At 30.0% G+C, this 22,218-nt stretch overlaps 1 protein-coding gene across 1 annotated transcript in view; it reads left to right on the forward strand.

Annotated features, from left to right (window-relative positions):
- Positions 1-22,218, forward strand: part of LOC123305814 — a 156,500-nt gene that overhangs the window by 125,742 nt on the left and 8,540 nt on the right. The window contains exons 2-3 of the mRNA XM_044887646.1: positions 20,122-20,381; positions 21,785-21,983. Of these exons, the coding sequence (XP_044743581.1) occupies positions 20,122-20,381; positions 21,785-21,983 (459 nt within the window). The remainder of the gene's footprint in view (positions 1-20,121; positions 20,382-21,784; positions 21,984-22,218) is intronic.

Consider the following 22,218-nt stretch of genomic DNA (forward strand, 5'->3'; position numbering starts at 1 on the left):
CAAAAATATTTATTAACTAATAAATCCGAGAACAACCAATCGGTTTTATCGGTTTTGCAAATCCAATTAAATCATAAATCTCACACAAATATATGTGCGCTAGCAATATTCATCTTAGAAAAAAAGTTACAGTTTTCCTTTATTACTATTTTTAAAAATTATCTGCAAATGTATAAACAAAAAGTTTTGAGCCTCTTTTTCACCTTCCTTTCCATTCTCTTAAAACTCGGATGGCGTTGGAAGAATATTAGGATTTATATAACTGCTATTCGAAGCTCCTCAAATATTTGCAACCTTTTAACTTTTTCATTTTCGTAAAAAAGCTCTGAAAATTAAATTACCGTAAAGTCACCCCTTTTCACCTTCTGAATATTGTTAGATGAAGTAGATGGAGTTGAAATGAATGAAGCACCATAGACCAGCAACTTCAAGCCACTCACTAATAGGCAACTTTCTATCTAGACTATAAATGCATTTAATATTGCATTTTTAGTTTTCCAAGAATTTTTATTTCGAGTACGTACTTTTTTCCTTAAAACTGATAAAAAAATACAAAAATATATTTTATTTTAAAAAAATTCAAAATCTTGTACTTTGCACACAATCAAACCTCAGCTCTCCTTCCCCACACCCCTTGTTAATCTGTGGATTTTTTTCATTAAAGAACTTGACCTTTCAAATACCAAAACTATTCTTACTTATTCAAATTAGACTTAAATTGCTACGACTAGAGAGTTTACAAATACATATTATACATATCAAATATAAATTATCCACACAATCTCTGCGTCACAAAATTTACACTTATTTTACCTTTCAAAGTGATATAGCTTTATGTACTGTTATAGTAATATCAATTAGAATGATGTACATGAATATACATTTTAACAATAGCCCTTTTTGATATACATTAGGTAGGCTCGATAAACATTTGAAGAAATTTATTCAAAATTCCATCATCAGTACAAAAACAATAGCACCATTTCCTACGGCAATTCCCTAAATTTTATAAAATAGCATGCATAACGAATTAAGGCACAGTTAAAAATTAATAGTTTTTTTTTTTTTTTTTGTAATACTAAGAGACTTTTTACAGTCAACTAACTATTGTAATAAAATACAGATTGTTCAATACACTAAAAAATTTCTTGGCAGGCGATTTTCTCATGTACAAACTTTAACAAAACAATATTTTTTTTACATATTTTTATTATGAAACTAAAATTACATTTTTTTCCAATTTTTTGTTTACTTTTATAAGTCGAACTCCCTCATACATGATATTTTTAATTACTTTTGTTATTTCAACACATTATAACACTTAACATATGAAAGTCAGGCTGTACACAAAGAAAGTTTAAAGTACACAAAAAATTAGAAATAAATGTAAAAAGTTTAGTTTCGTAATAAAAATATGTAATTTGTATCACTTGTGTAATAGTACGAAACGTTTGTGTGTTTTGTACACACAAACATACAAATAGAATAAAGACACGAACTTACTTATAATTTTGTGTCACTCGCATTGAGCAGGAATTACGGAATTCAAGTCCCGGCTTCTGAAAAATTTTTTTATTTGCTGAAATGAAAATTTTTTTTTGCTAACTAATATTGGTTATGTTAAAGTTTGTATAAGAGAAAACCGCCTGCCAATAAGCTTGTAGTGTATTGAACAGTCTTGCCTTTAATTCAAATGAATGGCAGACCGTAAAAAATCTAATATAACATTGCTTTGAACTTGAGAAATGAGAAATCCTCTGGAAACTAAATTACGCAATGTAGCACGTTGAGATAAAAGAGGGGTGAGCTATGTTACTACGTGAAATCAAAATTGTCCCCTTTAATTCCCTTAATATTATCACATGAAGTTGGTGTCCCTTAATATTATCACATGGACGGTATATAAGGATCTAAATGAAAACAACACGAACGCGCCAATGTTCAGCTTTGTTATAAGAGTCTTTACATGCACGAATTTTAATCTTGAGCCCAAGTTTATAAAGAGAAGAGTCGAAATCTGTCAAAGGCGATGATAAAATGGAAAAAAGTTTATGTCGAAAGGAAAAGATAACCAAAGTAGAAACACGTCAGGCTTCGTCATGTTTGTTATAATGCTTTTACAGCAATAATTTTTTTATTTTGGTGTTCGAAAGAGTTGGTTTTTTTTTTGCGGTACAAATTTTTTAACATCGAATATTTTTTGCAGTTTCGTATTGATATTATTTGTAATAAATACACCCTTGTAAACTAGCGATCTGGTCTCGTCAAACAATCTGTATAACTTTCACATAAGCCTCGATATTTCGGTTACACAGTGTAAATATACTTTTTTTAATTTGTAGTTTAAAAAGTTTTAAAATGAACAATTTGTTTTTTAGTTTAGAAGGTTTTAAGTACAATATCAATAATTGTAAAGTCTAGTTTTCTAAAAATTCTAAATATAGTTCACAGTAATGAACTGCATCATACCACCAGCTTCAAGCCTCAATCCTTATACCTCAATGTACATTCCGTTCTCATTGAATATATAATAAACTATCATCTATAGGTATAGTGAATATCAGTATATACTGGTGTACCAAAAATGATTATGTACCAAAATAGAAGATTAAATAAAAGTTAAGAAGGTATAAAGCATAAAGCTACCGCATATTTTTGGACTTATTTACACTGAGAAAGGGTGTTGAGCGAGCTGCCCTTTTTAAGAGTCGGGGAGTCGATTATCTTGAATAAAATGAACCGAAAAATGAAAGATTCATTAATATTTAAGTTTAAATGCAATTTATAATTTTATCTACGCCTGTGTAAAAAGAAGTACTTCTCTCAATAACTAGGCTTGAGAAAAATAGTTACTACCGTCCTAGTGTGATATTGAATTCATCACCCGCACTAGGGCGATAATAAATTCAGTTACTACAGTAACTTTTTTAATTTTCTATTTTCTCAATGAGCTATGGCAAATTTTAAATAATAGTTATCGCTTTATTTCACATTTTAGAGGCGTAGATAAAGTTTTGTACGATATACGGGTGATAATGTATTGTTAACGTACTCCTGCGGTTGTCCAGCTCGTGCTACGCACTCCTTGAACAAATTTCGCAGGCAAGCAATATTAATGCTTTATCCCACTAGTATCGTAAATAACTATTCCATTACCACAACTTAAAAAGCGTAGCACTCCCAATTACATACTTGCTCATTCGTTGTTTTCCTACCTGAGGAGTAGGTTCACACAAATTATTGACTTATTGCAAATAATGTACAATTAGTGTCTGACTGAATGCTTGGTTTGGGAAAATTTCCTCTAAAATAACTAGTTTCGGTTTTAGCCTAAAATGCCAGAAGTTTTAGCCGAAAAACTTAAAAATAACTTAAGATTATTGACAACTAATAACAAAAAAAAAAAACAATTTGTGATAACATTTCTAGAAAATATTTCGAAACATTAATACATCCACAATATGAAGTAAATAACAACGCCCGGAGGGAAAAATCTTGCTGTTGAAATAGGACCCTCGTTTGAGGGGCGGTAATATTTGGAACTGTCTACGCCGGACGCTAAATTCCTAAATTCAGTCCTGGATATAACATCAATTTTAACAAATTTCAGTTTTGGTTTTGTTCTTGGGTGAAAGAGTAGAGTAAATTTCTGCTTTATTTTATGTTTCGACTGAAAATGGGATTACGGTTGGACACTACTTTATACCTAACTGCGAAAAGTAAACATCAAACTACTCTGTATATATGATATTTTCGTATAAAATGCAATAAAGTAGACTCTCAGTAATTCGAATCCTCGATAACCCAAAACCTTAAGTAATCCAAAAACTTTTTGTCAACTCTTTGCACACCGTTTCTTATGCCTGTGCGAGTACAATTACTCAAAAATGATATATGTAAATAATAAATATATACTATATATATGCATGAATTTTTCTAAATAATCCCATCTATATCGAGCTACCCCGTATAAAACAAAAACATAAAAAAACGACGAAAAAATCAAATCAAAACAAACATTGAATAATTTAAAAAATAATATTTTTAATGGTGCTATTTCATATCAGTTAGCATACGAATGTCTGGCTTCAAATATATTTCTACTTTCAATTAACATTTTCAATTCACAATATTTTAACATGTTTTTATTACCTCGGTTTTTTATTGGTCCGCTCAAAATAATGTTTTTACGTGAATTTATTCAAAGACAATAAAAAAAACTAAAAAAAAGGAAGGTTTCGGCATTTAATTTAAAACCCTACTAACGCACAGTCTCAAAAGTGCTAGGGATGCATTAATGTTACGCTTTGTATACATAAAAGCGATTCTTGGCCAATATCTCGGAGACTTTATGAAAAATAGTTGAAACAAAAACGTCCAAATCTTAATATATATATTTCTTGTGTGCGTGTGTACGTGACTGAACTCCTCCTAGACGGCTGGACCGATTTTGATGAAATTTTTTGTGTGAGTTCAAGGGGATTCGAGGATGGTTTAGATTTACAATTTGGTCCAGTACAACTGTTTTTGAGGGCTCCGTACCAAAAAAATGAAATTTCATTAAATGGTGGGAGCGCATATAAATCATATCACATTATGTATACTATGTGTACTATGTATTTTTAATAGTATTCAGGTATTGTCAATAGGCATTTATTAGAGCCATATGCGAGCGCAGCGAGCTCTACTATCAAAGGTCAGGCCAAAGGTCGAAGGTCAGGCCACTCCAATAAATAGGAGTTAAATTGGGGTTTAGCGGGATGGGTTTAGCGGACAGGCTAAACGTAGTATAGGTATTCATGAATTGGAGTTACGTTTTTACGGGACAACGTCCGTCGGGGCCGCTAGTATTAGCATATATATTTATATGCTAATTAAAAATAACTTCCCGATGAGCTAGATATGTGAAGTTTGGACCATCGCTCAGAAGTCAATAGTCTAAAATAATAAATAGCTATTTAAATACTTGATTAAAAACGAAAAATATGGAGCGCATACAATACCTACATAACTATAAAGAATGTAGTGTCTGGCTACATGCGCCCCATGATTTTGGTTTCCACTTAGAAGTATTTTAATAACTATTTATTATTTTATACTTTTTAGTAGGTTATAAAAACATGATATATTTACCAATTTTTTTAAACCTCCAATTGAGAAGTTTTAGCTACAATTCATCATAATTCAGAAAATTTGAGAGAGACCTAGTTTTCAGGTTATTTCTGAAAAGTTTGGTACTTTCATTGGTATATATACGACAAAATTTGAATTTTTGTGATTAACACCTATATATTTAACTTTAACTTGATTTTCACTTCTAGAATGTATCTCAATGTCAAAAAAAATGCTCGTTTTAAAACATTCTAAGTGTTACTATTATAACATAACATATGATGAGTACGCTTAGAATGTTTTAACTGTGGCATTTTTTTTGACCGTGAGTATACTCTCTAGATCTATGTATCATTTTGGCTGGGCCTTTCAACACACATTCATGTTTTAAGCATTGTTACGAATCCGAAATGGATGTCATATTTCATCCATAAGATTTCGTTAAAAATACCATTGATCATATTATACTATAGGTCATACGATCAATTTAGTATAATTGATTGTGTGTGGTACATATACAAAGTAACGGATTTACCGGGTAGACACGGCAGCTGCCTAGAGCGGCAGATTTTATTGGCTGTGAATTTTAATTTTAAGTTTTATGCTGCTTTTGTGTTATAAAAATTATTACTTTTTTGGCTAAAGAGAACAAACTTTTATAGATAACTAATTATACGCTATTTGAAATTCAAGATGAAGAGAGTAGAATAAATAATGAACTCATTCGTTTCAAAGCCTAGCTCAAATGGCGATCAACAAAATTCGAAGTGGTTAACGTCAATATAAACTTTTGAATTTTTACAAAGAAATAATCTCGATATAGTGTTCCCAAACGTTGACACTCTAAATAGAATGTTTCTATGCATGGTTGTCAGGAATTGCAGGGATGAGAAATTGTTTTCTTTTTTGATGCGGATCATAAATTATTTGATGTCAATCGTGTGCCAAACTCGCTTGAATTATTTGGTTATATTATCTATAGAGGGGGAAATTTTACGTTCGGTAGATTGCGATAAGTTTATACATGATCTTGCAATTCGAAACGTCGTAAAAAAATGATGGTAAAATGATTTGCGCAACTAGACGTGATGACCTTGATAATTAAATTATAATTCATTATAAGATTGACAGTAGGTATTGAGAAACTATGGCATTATTTGATGTTTTTTACCCTCGATCCAGAAAAAGGGGTGTTTTAAGTTTACTGCTATGCGTTTGTTTCTGTCTGTCTGTCTGTCATTCTGTGGCATCGTAGCGCCTAAACGGATGAACCAATTTTAATTTTTTTTTTCGTTAGGAAGGTAATTTAATGGAGAGTGTTCTTAGCTATGTTTTAAGAACAAGTTTAGGGTTCCGTATCCGAAAAATTTGTCGAGGTTTTTTTAAATTTTGTAAATTTCACTTGTGTATAATGATTTTTATTAATTTGGACTAATAATGAATCATACATATAAGTGAATCATAAATAATCTTATATCTCCTAATACGCATTACATATACGAACTAAAGGTAACTGATAAAGAATGGGGAAAATGGATGTAAATTCAAAAGTAATGTATTTTGCTCTGACTGTTAAACGTATTAGGATGCATTCCTTAAACCTAACTGCTCAATATAAAGAACTTCTTGATTCGTTGCGCGCAAAATTTAATTTAGCACCACGCGTGGGAATATTTATAAGTTGTATACTTTGCATCATGTTATTATTTTCATCGTATTATTATTTCTACTTATGTCAGTAATGTAGCCAAAATTAATATAAATCGAATAATGCAACAATGTTTTTAGTCTACATGTACACAAATAAAATGAACGAATTTCTACGGACATTGAAGCACAGAAGTGCAGTTGATACAAAGCATAAGAGTTAGTTTAGATGAAAAACTAACGAGAGTAAGCAACTCAGTCGGCATATTATTGTTTAATTTGCTTACTAGCAATGCATATGTAGTACTATATGTAAGTAGAGTAGATATGGTCAGATGGTCAATATATAAAGTTTGAAAACATGTTACATATTGTGCAGTGTAAAGTCCAAATTACACCAACACTGACCAGACTAGCAGCGATTCAAACTATGTGGTTCTAACCAACAATTCCAACAAATATAGGAAAGAAAATACTACGTGGCCCAAATAACGAATATTTTATTAATGATATTTTTAAATCGAAACTAAACACACACAAAAATTCATCGGTGGACAAAAAATGTTCCGATTGTTGGACATTTTCGATTATTCAGTGTTCCGATTCAAGCGCTTGGAATGTGAAAACGGTATTAAATATCAAAAATTTTCTATTGAGCTTATACATAGTAGTTTTCATTTTTTGCGTATATATATGTTGATATGTGTCTTGGTCTAGCGAAAATTGGTCTGGGTCGTATCGACTAAGGTCTTTGTCTTGCAGAGCTGGGTCTTGTTCTTGGTCTTATATTTATATAGATAGGGTTTTGGTTCTTGTCTTGTCGAAGTGGTGGTAGTGGATCTGGGTTTTGAAAAAGTTGCAAGATCAAGGCCAAGAATAAAATATTGAGAGTAATTTTACGATTTTCAGATTTCTATACCATCGGCAAATACATTAATTTTCAAATATAAGATTTTAACACCATTATAGACGGAAACGATAAAAAATTTAAGTAACATCATTAAGGTATGGTTAGTATTACACAAACTAATGGTAAATATACAGAAGAAAATGAATTTTGCGCACTTTGTATGACCTTAATATGACGAAATTGACGTCAATTTAAGATAATACCACCTATAAACTTAATAAGCTATAATAATAATAGAAGTTGTTTTCATTTGTAGATTGTAGTAACAAATTCACATTACAAATTAAAGCCCCGTTTTTTTCTTCATACTGTAGTAATCGTATGTATTATAACCATAACATGTAATGTGAATATTTATATGTTAGAATTCTCACCAGAGCTAGAATGAAAATTCACATGCATATATAGCCTAAATAACTATTTATAGGGTGTATAAGAAGCCAGCGTACTTTAAATACTGGCATCTGTTCTCTATTTCGTCGTGCATTTTACGTAGTGCCAACATATGGTAGGAAATCATAAATAAGAAGATTTCTTGGTTTCTATCAGTTGTATTTGCTTGGATTTTAATTATTTATAGTTTTTACCGCGAAAAAATCTCTATGCCGATGTAGGGGGCGTGTGTCCTTATAGCACTTAAAGGTCGCGATGTAAGTGATCGTAGTGATGTAAGAGAAACCTAATGTGTATTTGGTACGTGAAAGGTGTGATTGGTACGTCAGGTAACGCTGGTTACTCTGGTTGCTTTGTCTAATATAGCATAACGGACTTAAGTACTTACGCCGTAGCATATTTTACGTTTTTCTTACTTTAATAGTACCTAGTATCGTAAATCGAGTTTTTCCGTAAATAAAATTCTCGTAAGGTAATTATGCGGTTATATTGAAGTAATCTTTTTCATTATGCGCCAACGTATAATTATTCATAAACCGATAAACGCAAAAGAAGTTATTCTGTCAACTGAACTTAGAAATATCCTAATAAAAAGTATTAGGAAGTTATATAACAAGGTGCATATGAGTAATTTTGATTTCATGCTAGTACATGATTTTATGTATATGACATCTTGAAATATAATTAATTTCATGTTTATAAAAGATTTTATAAAACGATTAGTTCTTGGAATCGATTTGATCTACTGTGTAAAGCGATTTACGGTAAAAGATTCAACCAAGTGAGGTGCTTATAAGAACTGTTCGAAACTTAATAGGAATGGATTCCTGCATAAAAGGAATGGAACATTCAGTAAATTATAGTAGATATTAAAATAATATACATTTTATTAAGTGTTAAATATTATATATATAAGATTATATAAAATTGACAACATGTGACAGCAGGTGTTATAACCAAAATAAGTAGAACTCTACATTACCAACTATAACATACATATTCAATTTTAGTTTTATTTTATTATTTATTTATTTAAATAATTTATATCATATATATACAAATATTTTATTTTAAATTGAAATTAATTATTTTGTATTTGATTGAAATTGTTAATTGAATTTAACACTTTAAGGGATTGAACGTGAATGATAAAATATTTAGTAAATCTGTTATATACTTACTTATTACCACTATACATTCATTTATTTATTCAATTCAATTTATTTATTTTTATTTATTTATAGGGAAAATGAAAGGAAGGAGGAGGGTATGCAGCTATGGCTGACTTTATTATTAACTTTCCCGATATTTACCATTGTTCAAACCCAAAAGAAAACCGGCACCCGATACCAATGAGACAATGCCTACCGAGTATCTCTCATAAAGTGCTTCGGTTAAGGATTAGGAATGCATATGGTACTTAGATTAAGTACATAAAATTATAAAGAAAATTGTAAATTACATAAGTCAAATTAAACGATTTTTCCAGTTGAAGAGGTATGTGATAAAATAAAAATAAAAAACCATTAAAGAAAATTAAAACCACCATAATTTAAATTTTAATGTACCATCCATTATCAATTCAACTGAGAAGTCAAATAAATAAGGAATCAAAATCCCTACAAATAGAGTACATATAAAATAAATATAGATAAATTTATTCACAATATAATTTGTAAGTCACCTAACAACATAAAGTGCTTAACGATGTTCCAGCATGGTATTTGCAATTTCTATGTTAAAGCAATGGTACAATTTTTTTTTCGACAGAATTTAACGAAAAATTAAATTTAAGAATTTAATAATGCTTACTATTAATTCCCAAAATTTCAGAAATTTTGACCGTTTAAAATGGGAAATAATTATGCCAACGTCCCAATTTCGATCAATTTACGTCAAAATTAATATCTCGAAAGTGAAAATTAATTTCTAAATTTTTTTTTTAGAATTGTATTGTATAAACATTTTTTTCTACTTTTTCTTCAATATATAATAATATCATAAAAAATAGTTGGAGAGACCGGACATTTTACATGCTTTAAATGGGACATGACCCTCAAAATCGCGAACTTTGTCTTTAAATATCTCGCGATCTAAACGGTCAAAAATTATGAAATTTTAGGAATTCATAAATAAAGCTATTATAAACCCGAGAAAAAAAATTCGGCCAAATCTGTCGAAAAGTGATTTCATGCTGGTACTACCTTAAAGATTATCTATAAATTTGAAACAAAAAAGAAAATCGTGTCTTAGACCGAGAGCAACTCTTCGTTTAAATAATGTGGATAAATATTTAATAAATACTCGATATACATAAATTTGTTGCAGTCCAAAAACTCGATACATCCCTCTTCATTGTGAAATTAATTGTTTTACAACTTATAAATTTATTATACAGACGAATTGCCTGCTTTAGAAGTCCTTAATCGATACATTTATATCCACAACAGGGTGGCGCATATGACACACCATTGTCTTGTAGAACGATTTGTATTAGCTTTGTTTGTACTGAAATAATTTTTATTATTCAGGAAAAATTTTACCATTTCAAATGCAAAGACACTGTGAAATGTTATTTTTAGATCAAATATTATTTTTATCAGTTATTTTTAGACCAAATACAATTATAGTAACATTCCTTTGTATAATATAATTTTATTTTGTTTTATAATCCGGGAATAATATCTATCACCCTATTTATTATTGACTCTAAATTTTTGAAATTGAGCTTTGTTCAAATTTAAAGAGTAATCATTAGAATGATATCATTCATTTAGAGAATTATTTCATTTCATTTCTGTGTTCAATGAATCTGTCATCCATATTACCGCAATTACTAATGGTCTAATGATATTACATATTTTATTTGGTGCTTTTTTCGAAGCAAGCACACACCATCTACGAAATATAGCTTTAATATAATTTACAAATCAAATACAGAAACATTTTGTCTCTATTTCAGTCAAGAGAATGTTTACTTTAATTATTCGGCCTCATTCACTGCATTTATAATAGAAGAACTGAAAAGCAAAGGTTCCACCAGACTAAAAATTGGAAGAAACAAAGAATCTGCGTAAGTTTGTCGATGACAAATCACAGCATCAAATAAAATATTTATGTTCTCCATATTTATGTTTCTCTAGAATACACGAATGGAAACCTTAAAAAATGAAAGACTTAAATTTTTCAAAGCAAGAAAGTAGTTCTTTATTTTTAAAAAGAAAAAGTGAACTCAACAATTTCACAGCCAATCACCCCTGAAAGTATCAAATTTAAATCATGAATAGTAAGTTTCTCAATCAAGTAATTATTGATTATAACTTACTGTACTAATCAAGACAAGAGGCATGGTAGTCTCCTTAATATTCTTATATTCTTCTATTATATACGATACTCAAACTCGGCAAGCAAAAGAGCTTGTATATATTAAAAATAATTACTTCTATTTCAGTAATTCTGTTATATACCTATTACATAGAGTACAATGACGTAATAGACATTAGCCGACTACCAGAGCACCATAGTATCAGCATCGCCATGACAACAGAGGGTCTAATTCAGATGTGTTTAAAGAAAATATATATTAAAATGAACAAACTAACCAAATACAACCCCATTCTTCCTATCCTATTCCGTGGGTTCTGTTTCTTCTTAACTTGTAGAATTTTAACATTTTGAATATATTATATAATATTGCTTAACTACATATACTACAGCTAAGCTATAATATACAGAATGTACTACGAACCATAGTTAATAGTTAACTCGGTAATTCCCAAACGGTGATGCATACTATTTGCACCCGGCTAAACTAATATACACATAAATTTGTAATGAGAAATTACTGTTTATTGTAATAATCATCTACATCTGCAACCCAAACTGTTACGGCTAAAACCATCGACTGACGACTAATAAGCCGTCATGTTATATATGGTTACTCAATTTAAGTATTTAAGTCCAGTGAGCTTCCCCTGGACGTGGGTTTACGATTGATTTAGTTGGCTGAGTATTTGTTTATGGACGGGTTCTATTAAAATCTAGACCGGGTGAAATTTTCTCAAGAGCGGTCCCCGACTATTAAGTCGTAGGTAAACTACGTTTATGTAAACTGTTTTTTTCTTTTCAGTTTTTATTTATCGCAGTCGTGTTTTTGATTTTTTAAATAAATTATTTTACCTTTTATAATTTTATGGACGAAACAAAAGCCTGTATGACCGCAACCATCATAAACTTCGATTGTTCACAAATTTTTCACAAGCACCATTTGAAAATCTGAAACTCTAATATTTTTAGCCTTATAATATTTGACGTTCGGTCGATGACTTGGGTATTCCAAGTGTTTGGATTTTGAGCTAGATTTTTTTTAAATTTCTATCACCATATAAAAAGGTATCTCCAAGCCCATATGTTCAAAATTCCTCACTCAACTTTGGTATAATAAAAGTGGAAATATTACATTTCCAAAATGTCGTTAGGAAAAAACTATTTAATTTCACGATAATTTATAGTAAGCCCAAACTATTGCTCTAGATCGAAATTACTTAATAGGCTGCTGTTTCAGATGGTTTTAAGGAAAATTTTATATGCCAAATTCATATTTTTGATATAAACATTAAATTATTCTGCTTAGTAACGCTATCACAAGCCGATTTGAGACACTTTGTGCATATTTTATATTGAATAGTAGGTTTTATTTTGTTACAATCTATAAGTATACATAGGTACATGTATACTAAAAATATTATATTATAGACCTTAAATTGTAAACAATTATATGTAATAATTGTATTTAGCCTTCCAGTTGTAGCACCAAATCTCACAGATCCGACATGGCTATTTTTCATGAAAACTCTCTAAAGGTTTGCCCTGCAATTAAATTGCATTATTGTTTCTTCAGCGATAAGTGAAATAATCCCATACTGGAGTTATAAAATATCTTGCCAAATAGATAAGGTTAATCAAGATCTTTAAAATAAATAATGTGTTTATGTGATTAAACATAAACATAGATTAATATGTTTATTTGCCAGTAAGTATAGATTGCTCATTATGACATATAATTTTGAAGAATTAAATTTGTTAATTTTTTATTTTAGAACTACCAACCTATAAATTTTTGACTACGTTTGTCCCACATATGAAACATTTTTTTAATCATTTTAATAAAAAAAAGAGCCACTTAGTTTAAATTCGTTGACTTTCTCAATATATATGCTTTATTACGTGATATTGCTGGTCTTTAAAAACTGGTTTTATCGGAAAAGATAATTTTATTCAAGCCATATTTCTATTTTAGTCATTAAGTCAAGGCAAACAAAAAGACTTCCTCCTCCTTCCAGAGAATAATTTTTTTAACAGGATTCAGTACTCTTTATCTTTTAAGATAGTGTCAAAAAGTATTTTTAGAAAGCCTGTATATATAATGATCGTTCATGCTTATATATAGTATTATTAACCGTTACCCGTTCGCTTCAAAACAAAATTTTTATTTTATTAAAAAGGTTGTAAACATACAATATTAAGTCTTCCTATAAAGACTTTCTTGCCCTTTTATCTATAAATAAACGCGAAATAGGCCATTGATATAATTTTGGGCTTCGCTGTCAGAACTCGTTTTTCGCGAAATATGGAATAGACTTTAGTTTATATTATATTTATAGAGAACACAATCTCGAACCCTTTGTTCCTCTCACAAGATGGTATTTACAACCCTAATAATATTTTGAAAAGCAAAAGGAAGGAGGCGAAGATCCTTATATAGCAATGAACCGACTTCTCGACAAAAAAAATATATTTCGTGAATTTGACTTTAATCCATCATTCAGCAGAAGTTGGACAATTTTAAACAGACGCACCAACAATTATGTTTATAAAGATAGTCATTGGTAGTATAATACTTTCTGTATAGTACTTGTATTAATTAAAATTAAAAACATTCCTTATAACTAACTCAAAACATCTCATCTGAGCTCACAATGGTGTAGTGGACTCACTCCATTTATACCATATACCCTAAACTCCACTCTCTGGAATACACCAGTTCAGGACGAACTGCATTGTTACATTGTATTTATTATTGTTTCAAGAAATTATATGAATATATAAATATACCACCAAAAAATAAAAAAGTTAAACATGGCAATATATATATAATGGTGCGGCCTACATACTTTTTGTTCTTGATACTGCACTTGGATGTAACTCTGAATCGTTGAATGTAATTTTCAGAAACTATAAAATGAAATACCACCTGATGTGTCCCAATTTTTTCTCGATGAAAAAGTTAATACAAGGTCTTTTTCTAAATGCCCGAAAAATATATTCCGTATATTTCGCTCGTGGTGACTGGCGAATAAAATTGCTTTGGCTCCGATCCGATCTTTCACCTATCACGAGTTGCGAGATACATACAAAAGAGGAATATATAAGAAGAGAAGGTCATGGCGAAAAAAGTTTTGCATAGAATTGCAAAACATAGTTAATTAAAACCTATCGTTACATAGGTATTTTAACCACAAATCGAACGACCTACATTTAAAACAGATTAAGGTGCCGATTTCGAGAAATTTCGAAAAAACCACTTTGTAAGCCTTTTCCAGGATATGCGCATATAAAAATATTGTCAGAACCTCATCAAAATTTCGCAAAGACAGCCAGAACTTTCTGGCAGGTTCGTATGCATTAATTATTTAACAAATGTAAAGTTTGTAGTTACATGTAACCGATATGTTTAAAGTTAACATATTACACACACAACTAACAAATCATCCTAGTAAATGATTATTAATGTCCTTAAAACATATATCATAAAATCATATAATATACAGGATAGATACACAGGATGCTCGCAAATATATTGGTTTAGAGCCTACGCTTAATACACTGTTGTCTAAAACTGGATAAATCGATAAAATAAATAACTCCTGTCCTCTATTCCTATAGCCATATAATGCGTAATATTCTTAGTCTCCGCGACTGAACTTTCCACATTGATTGCTAATAAGGTTTCAAAGTTTGCTTACCCTGCAATATTGTATGCATGGCGTAAATATTTGGAATAGTAGGGTCTGCTTTTCCAAATTTACAAGGGATCGTTTCGGGGACCGGCAGAATTACAAGAAGAAAATTACGGAATGAAAGTTAAATACAAATGCTATAGGTATAAAAGCAAATGCTACATTTGAATGTAGGTTAGATTCTGCCGTAACTTTTTAGTCCTTGAAAAATATTTCAAGTTTTAAGGAATCACCTTCAAATTATTCTCTTCCAACCTCCTTCAGTCTATATTATGATTAATATGAGCAAATTGAGTCAATTTTAAATGGCTCTAAAGTTAATAATAAACGTTGCTTTGTGTAATTCAATTTATGGGTACATTTTTTTCCAAAGTCATTCTTTTTCGAGTTATGTCAGTACCCGGTCTTTTATGTACAACCGATATATATTCGTAATTGTGTATAATAATAACGTGTAAACTAAATTATATCTTCGAACTTTTACACAATGATGCAAATTGTTCGCTCACTAAGACGATTAAGTTGGCCGTAACTTTCCTGTAAAAGTCTATACACAATTCTTACAGAATTGTTATTTTTGTAGAAGCAACTTGATCGCTAAGCGTTGTTGAGTGTTAGTTAAACGATAGATATGATTGTGCATCCATTTTTTTTACCCTGGATTCTTGAAAGGCGAGAAATATTACGTTCAAATATATAACTTAAGTCTAGAAATTAGACAATAAGAGTTGTAATATCTACCAGAAAGCTAACAAAGGGTTGAAAAAGTAAAAAAGTCTTTCAGATAACTTTTTTCTCCTAAAAGAGTAGGTACGCTTAAAAGTTTTTGATGTAAAATATAGATTTTATGCAGGAAAGAGGAAAGACACTGATATATTGCATGATATTACACAAACTATGCATATTGCAATATGTATGGGACTGCTGTATGTCCCAGAAGTTCTTAGCCACTCATTAATAAGAGGTGTCGTTCAAATAAATCAGACACAAGAAAATGTTTACATCAGCTTTTACTTGAAACATTTTTCTGAATCTTACATTAGAAAACAGATCTCATTAAAGGTATGCTAAGGACTTCTGAAATATACAGTACAGAAATTCCTGTGAGTACCGAACCGGCCGCTTTTCTTAGAACAGAGAGCACTTCTTAAATTTATTTGTAAAAAGCGATTATATGTAAACTTTATTGATGACTTTTTCTTTGAACTTGAACTTATTTCAATTGAATTGAATTATTATTTAAAGACCCACTTGAAATTTTCAAATGAAATGAAATGTTATTGATTTCGGATTCTTTAACGTGAAACCTTACTTAACTTTTTTAATCAGATTGTGGTTAAAATTTATACAGAACTTGACGTGAATTCAGATTCAAAAGTAAAATTTTGTGCTCACGAAGAATTTAGAGAAATAAATATATCCCATTAGAAAGCATAAAATTAAATTTGCCTACGTGTCATGCTCTAGATCAAAGTTTATCTTTTAAAATCTTATACCATACCATTTTTCTCCTTCACCTCTATTAAGAGTTAATATACAGGATTTTTCATCAAAGCTAGTACATGGGGCGAGTAGCCACATTTACCTATAGGTACCATGTCAAAATAGCTGAAACAATTGGTGGGGATTGTTTTATGTAATAAGAATATTTAATGGAGACTGTAGTAAGAATCTCACATAAGAATAAAGTATAATATCTATTTATAAAACAATAAAGTAAGGAACTTGTACAGATATGTAATTTGTTTGTATATAGACGTGTAACTTATTATTTTGTTGCATTATAAATAGATATTATTCTTTAATAGGTACAAGATTATTTTATTACATAAGATAATCTCCCACCAAATAAGAAAGTATATTTAAATGGATCCAATACAAATATTTTTTCAGCTACTTTGACATTGTATTGGTAAATGTGGCTACTTCTTTTAAAATCGCCCCATGGACGTGGTTTCCTGAAACACCCTATATGCTGTGATTAAGAGACAATCTATCGTGATTGGTCGGAGCCTTTGAACACTGTGTATAGAATACATTATGCATACTGTAATTGTAATAATATATTAGTACAATACATGTTATATTATAATAGAATGTGATTCATAATAAATCAAACACTTTTATTGCTGTACCATTTAAATTGTATAATAATTTATAATTAATTTTGATCATATTTATAGATAAACAAACCTAATGTAGCAATGATTTAAATTAATTATTAGTCATTAATTAAATTGGAGGTACATGAATAATTAACTGCCAATAAATAATTAATGGAAGGAAAATATATTAAATAAATATATATTAAATTATATTCACTAGGTGGTTTTAATAATTAAATATATTATTATATATACTTTAATTTTATGATATGGAAGTTGGTGTTTAAGAAACCTTGAGGATGAATGAGTATGACAACAATGTATGATTAAAAGGTTCAAAAAATTTTTATAGGCAGACTTTTGCTAAAAAAAATGTGGTTAAAATTTCAGCATAGGTATCCATGCAAATTTTTAAGAAACAGTCATTGAAAATCGATATAAAATACATCGGCTCTTATGGAGGAGTCTCAAAAAACGGCATTTTTTGAAAGCTTTTAATAATTTTCACTTAGAATGAATGAATGAAATTTTGACCACAGTACTCTGAACTCCCTAAGTAAGCTGATAAAGAAGATTGAAAAAGTTATTTACCAAATTTCGATTCCTAATTTCCGAGATAATAAGCTAAATCAATTAATAAATTTATCCAATGACAGAGCATTTAGAAATATAAGAATGTCTTTAACCTGACTGGGTTGGGTTTAATAAAAATGTTTGTGCGAGTGAGATAGGTAAATTGATAATTTTTCCTCAGATTGAAAATTTGATAAAACTTAATACCTTGTATATTTATTTTTCTAAATATTTTGTGTTTATTTCTTTATCTATTATGGCCGTTACCTGTACTCATTTTTCTACCAGTGAGTACCTAGGTTAATTCAAAAAAATGAGTAGGCCCATACTGTAGAATTGTTACTGCAACCATGGCATGCCGTGTCAATATCTATTCTTACATTACGACATGAATGTATGACCTTTGATAAGTTTACGTCGCGTCCTATCGTTTAAACAATAATACTGTAACATGATAACGATATCAATTTAAAATCAATTATTTAATGAACAGCTTTTAAAATAATTAAAAGTTGTAACAAACTTTTACTTAGATAATTAATTAAATATCGAATGATATTACGCTTCATGCTTTAAGTAAATTATACAAGAGCTCAATTCTATTTAAGTACTTATATTGTACTCGAACTATTATAGTCCGGATTCGAGCGTGGTATACAGAATTATTTATGGTACGCGTAGCGTGGCAAATGGTTTTTGTAACGGCATGCTCGGGTGAAGTATAATGATGCGTAGCTGGGCGAAGTGTGTATTAGTGTATGTCAAGTTTTTTACATGACGTGCTGTCGTCTTTAAAAATCGTTGCTGTGATTCGGATATTGACTAGATACCCTATTAGCTCAGTTGGTTAAGGCGTAACCAATTCCGTCCGCGGTATGCTTAGGGTTGCGGGATCGATTCACGCCGTTGCAACTAAATTAATTTAATTAATATAGTTGTGATGGGCTGGTGTAGTGCATGGTATATGCATGAAGGAGGTGCACTCAGTCTCTGAATTTGAGATGCTGATAAATGAAATTATCAGCGGAAAGGGGGTAAAACACATATCTGGTATCACAATGGGCTCTATAGCCTAAATGCGTACTTCGTGATCAGCCAATATAACCTAACCTAACCTAACCTAGTTTATAGACTGATACAGATGAGATTAAACCAATAAAGAATCAGCTGTTTTCTCTGTGTAATAAGTATAAAAGAAGCTTTATATCAAAAAATTGTTAGAGGGGAAAAAGGTTCAAGTGCGGGTTGTAGCTTTATAGTATATATCAAGTATTAAAACGTTACATTTGTCTATCATTTAAATTGAATTGAATAGAAGATTTCCGGTGACTTTTTTCGTCAAGAAAATACCTACGCAGTTATATTATGGCGCTCGCACCGATACGGACATAGAGATTTACACAAAAAATTAAAAATTCATCCAATTATTCTGAACGATAAAAGTTGAGGGATATGAGGGTGCTAAGGTTGAGGAAAAAACAAGAAATATTTCTTTCAAACTTGTATCGAACAGGTAATGGATAGTGTATCTATATACAGTGATGGGAAAAGAGTTCGGCATCGCTCATATTACTTTTAAATGGCTTATATGATAAATGGCAGAAATTATAATTTTTTTCTTTAAATCTTGAATTGAAGAGGGTAGTAATACGGATCTTTTTGTGACAAAAACGGCAGATGAGTGGGCGGTGATATAAAAGTTATCGGTTTTAGAAAGTCTTTACATTAAGCGCGTCAAAAACATACACTCATACGCCAGAGCGTCAATAAAGAGTCAATTTAGCAAAGATAAGACCTCCATGGCGCTTCATTACCCCATAATTTATTTGCTCTTATTATTTTGATAAATGGTGGTATTTGTCTTAAAAAATCCCTTAAAACGAACCATCACTCAATCTCCCGTTTGATTATTTAAAAACATACTTAAAGCCTCCTTCCTCCTTAAGCGGGGTTACGTTTGAAGGTAATTTGAAGATTGGCTGAGCAGTTTTCATCTCTGTATGCAAGTTATAATGATTCAATTATAAATAAGTAAAAATGGAATTTATCTTTTGACTAATAGAAATATTATATAGCTCAAAACAGACCGTCAAAATTCCAAATAAATCTTTATACAATGTCTTCCGGCATTTGCACATACAGTTTCCTAAAAAAACACATTAAATTATAGTACATTTAAAGACGTATATATTATTAAAAGATTTATTTCAATTTTCGAGAAGAACGTCACAATTTCTTATTAGGAAATCAAAGTTACAATTTTAACAAATTCGTTAATGTCTTACCATAGACCCATAAAATTAATAATTATAAATATGATTGATAATTAAATTAATTGATTTTTTTGTTCTTTCTTTTTCAGCAAGTACAAATTTAGTTGGAAAATTTACACAAAGTGTACGACGTATAGTACAGGATGTAAAAGATGAAGGTACTTCAAGTGGTTTAACAAAAGAAGAGGTGATTGATACAAATGAACGATTACGTGCTGTACGTGTACGATTAGAAGAATCATATGATACAGCGAAGAAAGCATTAGTGACATTAATGGCCAAATATGGAGATAGTAAATCCGTTAATAATGTTTTTCAACGTTATAATTTATTAAAAGCAATGATTAAAGTATGTATAATTAAGACTAAAGATTGTAAGTGGGATCTCTACACCAATTTCTAAAAAGTGCTCGTAATGTTGAAAATACTGCCGACATATTGAGGGCATCATCACCCAATGGGTCGGAGGGGGAAAAAAACCCTTAAGTACTTAAATATAAAGAAAAAAATTTTGTGGGAAGTTGACGGGACGGTTCGATTTAAGTCTTAAAATACCCGTAAATAACTCTATTTTAGAATCGATTTTTTTTTAAATTTGCTTTTCAAAATTCAAATTAGCAGACCTAATATTTTTAAAGGATAATATAGCAATTATATTTAGAAAATACAGATTTATTACAAGAGGTTTTCGAGATCACTGATCACAATTTCAATGTAAAAATTGGAAAATTCAAGGTGGTGTATTGAATATAGCTACTAAAGGAAAATTGTCGTACTAAGAAAGCCTCGAACAATCGATTTTAATTGGAAATTTTTTATAGGTCACTTTTTAGACATAAAATATTATACGGCTTCGCCACAATTATGATTGTAATTATATACAGGAAATAGTTATTATTCTTAGATAAATTTATGTTATACTAAATTAACTTATAAGTTTATACGAAAAACACTAAGTATATGAACGAAATTATATTAAGTTTATAAATGAAAAACACTTTTCAGAAAATTAAAAATATCAACAACGCAAGTGCAATATTTTTAAATAACGAAGAATCAGCTGTCAAATGCCCGTTTTAATCACAATAATACAAAAATTTCTACAAAAAAAATAAATATATCAACGCATTCTATAATCAATCGTTCTATAATCGTTTTAATCAATAAAAATGATCAGCTGGGTGACCTAATAAAAAGTTCATTTTGTTACTATCGGGGCGCTGTGGTCTAAAAAATATACAGGGCTTACCCGCGTTTTAGGTCACGTGATATACAGTTTAAAAATTACGATTTTTAATAATAATATTTTAAAAGAAAAATGTGCTTTTATGACTCGAAATCAGAATATTTAAGTATATTTTTACATAAATTTTAACTTTTTTCAAATTTCATAATTTATTTTTGACTAACGATAATACCCTATTGGAGAAAATTTGTAACAGTTGGAGAAAATTTTATTGTAATGGAGTAAAATTTAATACGTAAACCAAAAAAAATATTCATAAAAATTGATTCCTGGTACATGTGTATTTTTTTCATTCAATTCTCTTTAATTAAAATTTATGTACTTCGATAACAAGACTAAAGAGTCCATGTAGGTATTTTGACGTACATATAGTTTTCTTTCTGACCGTTAGCAATAAAATAATTGTATTCGTTCCTAAATAAGGTCCCACTTGCTTCAATTTAAGAGTCTGGTTTGCTTTTTTGTTAAACACTCAATCATTATATTCCTCTTCTAATGACTTTTAGGAAGTAATACGCTTAGAAACACAATATTGGACGTTAGTTGATATACCAAAACAAGAAAAACAAGAGACTGTTCCTGCATTTGTATTACGAGCATGTGCAATTATGGAGAAAACACAAAAATCTGGTGAAGGTGTTAAAACATCTGCAAAATTGGCTGAAGAAGCTCAAGATCGCCGTGAACGAATTGAACGTTTAGAAAGTAAGTTTGCGTTTAAAAATTTAAATTTAAATTTTGAGTTTTGAGATTTTGATAAGCGTTACGAAAGCTGAAAGATTCCTGACACATAAATTCTTAGTTCGCTATAGTTCATGATGTATCTATTGATCAATTAATTCACACTAAAAAAAATTAAAATCTACATTTAGAGGATTTTTTCGATGCTGTTGTAAAACAGTGTTTTGGCTACCTAGTTCGGCTATCCGACTGTGAAAAG

Source organism: Chrysoperla carnea, chromosome 1, assembly GCF_905475395.1.
Source record: "Chrysoperla carnea chromosome 1, inChrCarn1.1, whole genome shotgun sequence".
Lineage (NCBI taxonomy): Eukaryota > Metazoa > Arthropoda > Insecta > Neuroptera > Chrysopidae > Chrysoperla > Chrysoperla carnea.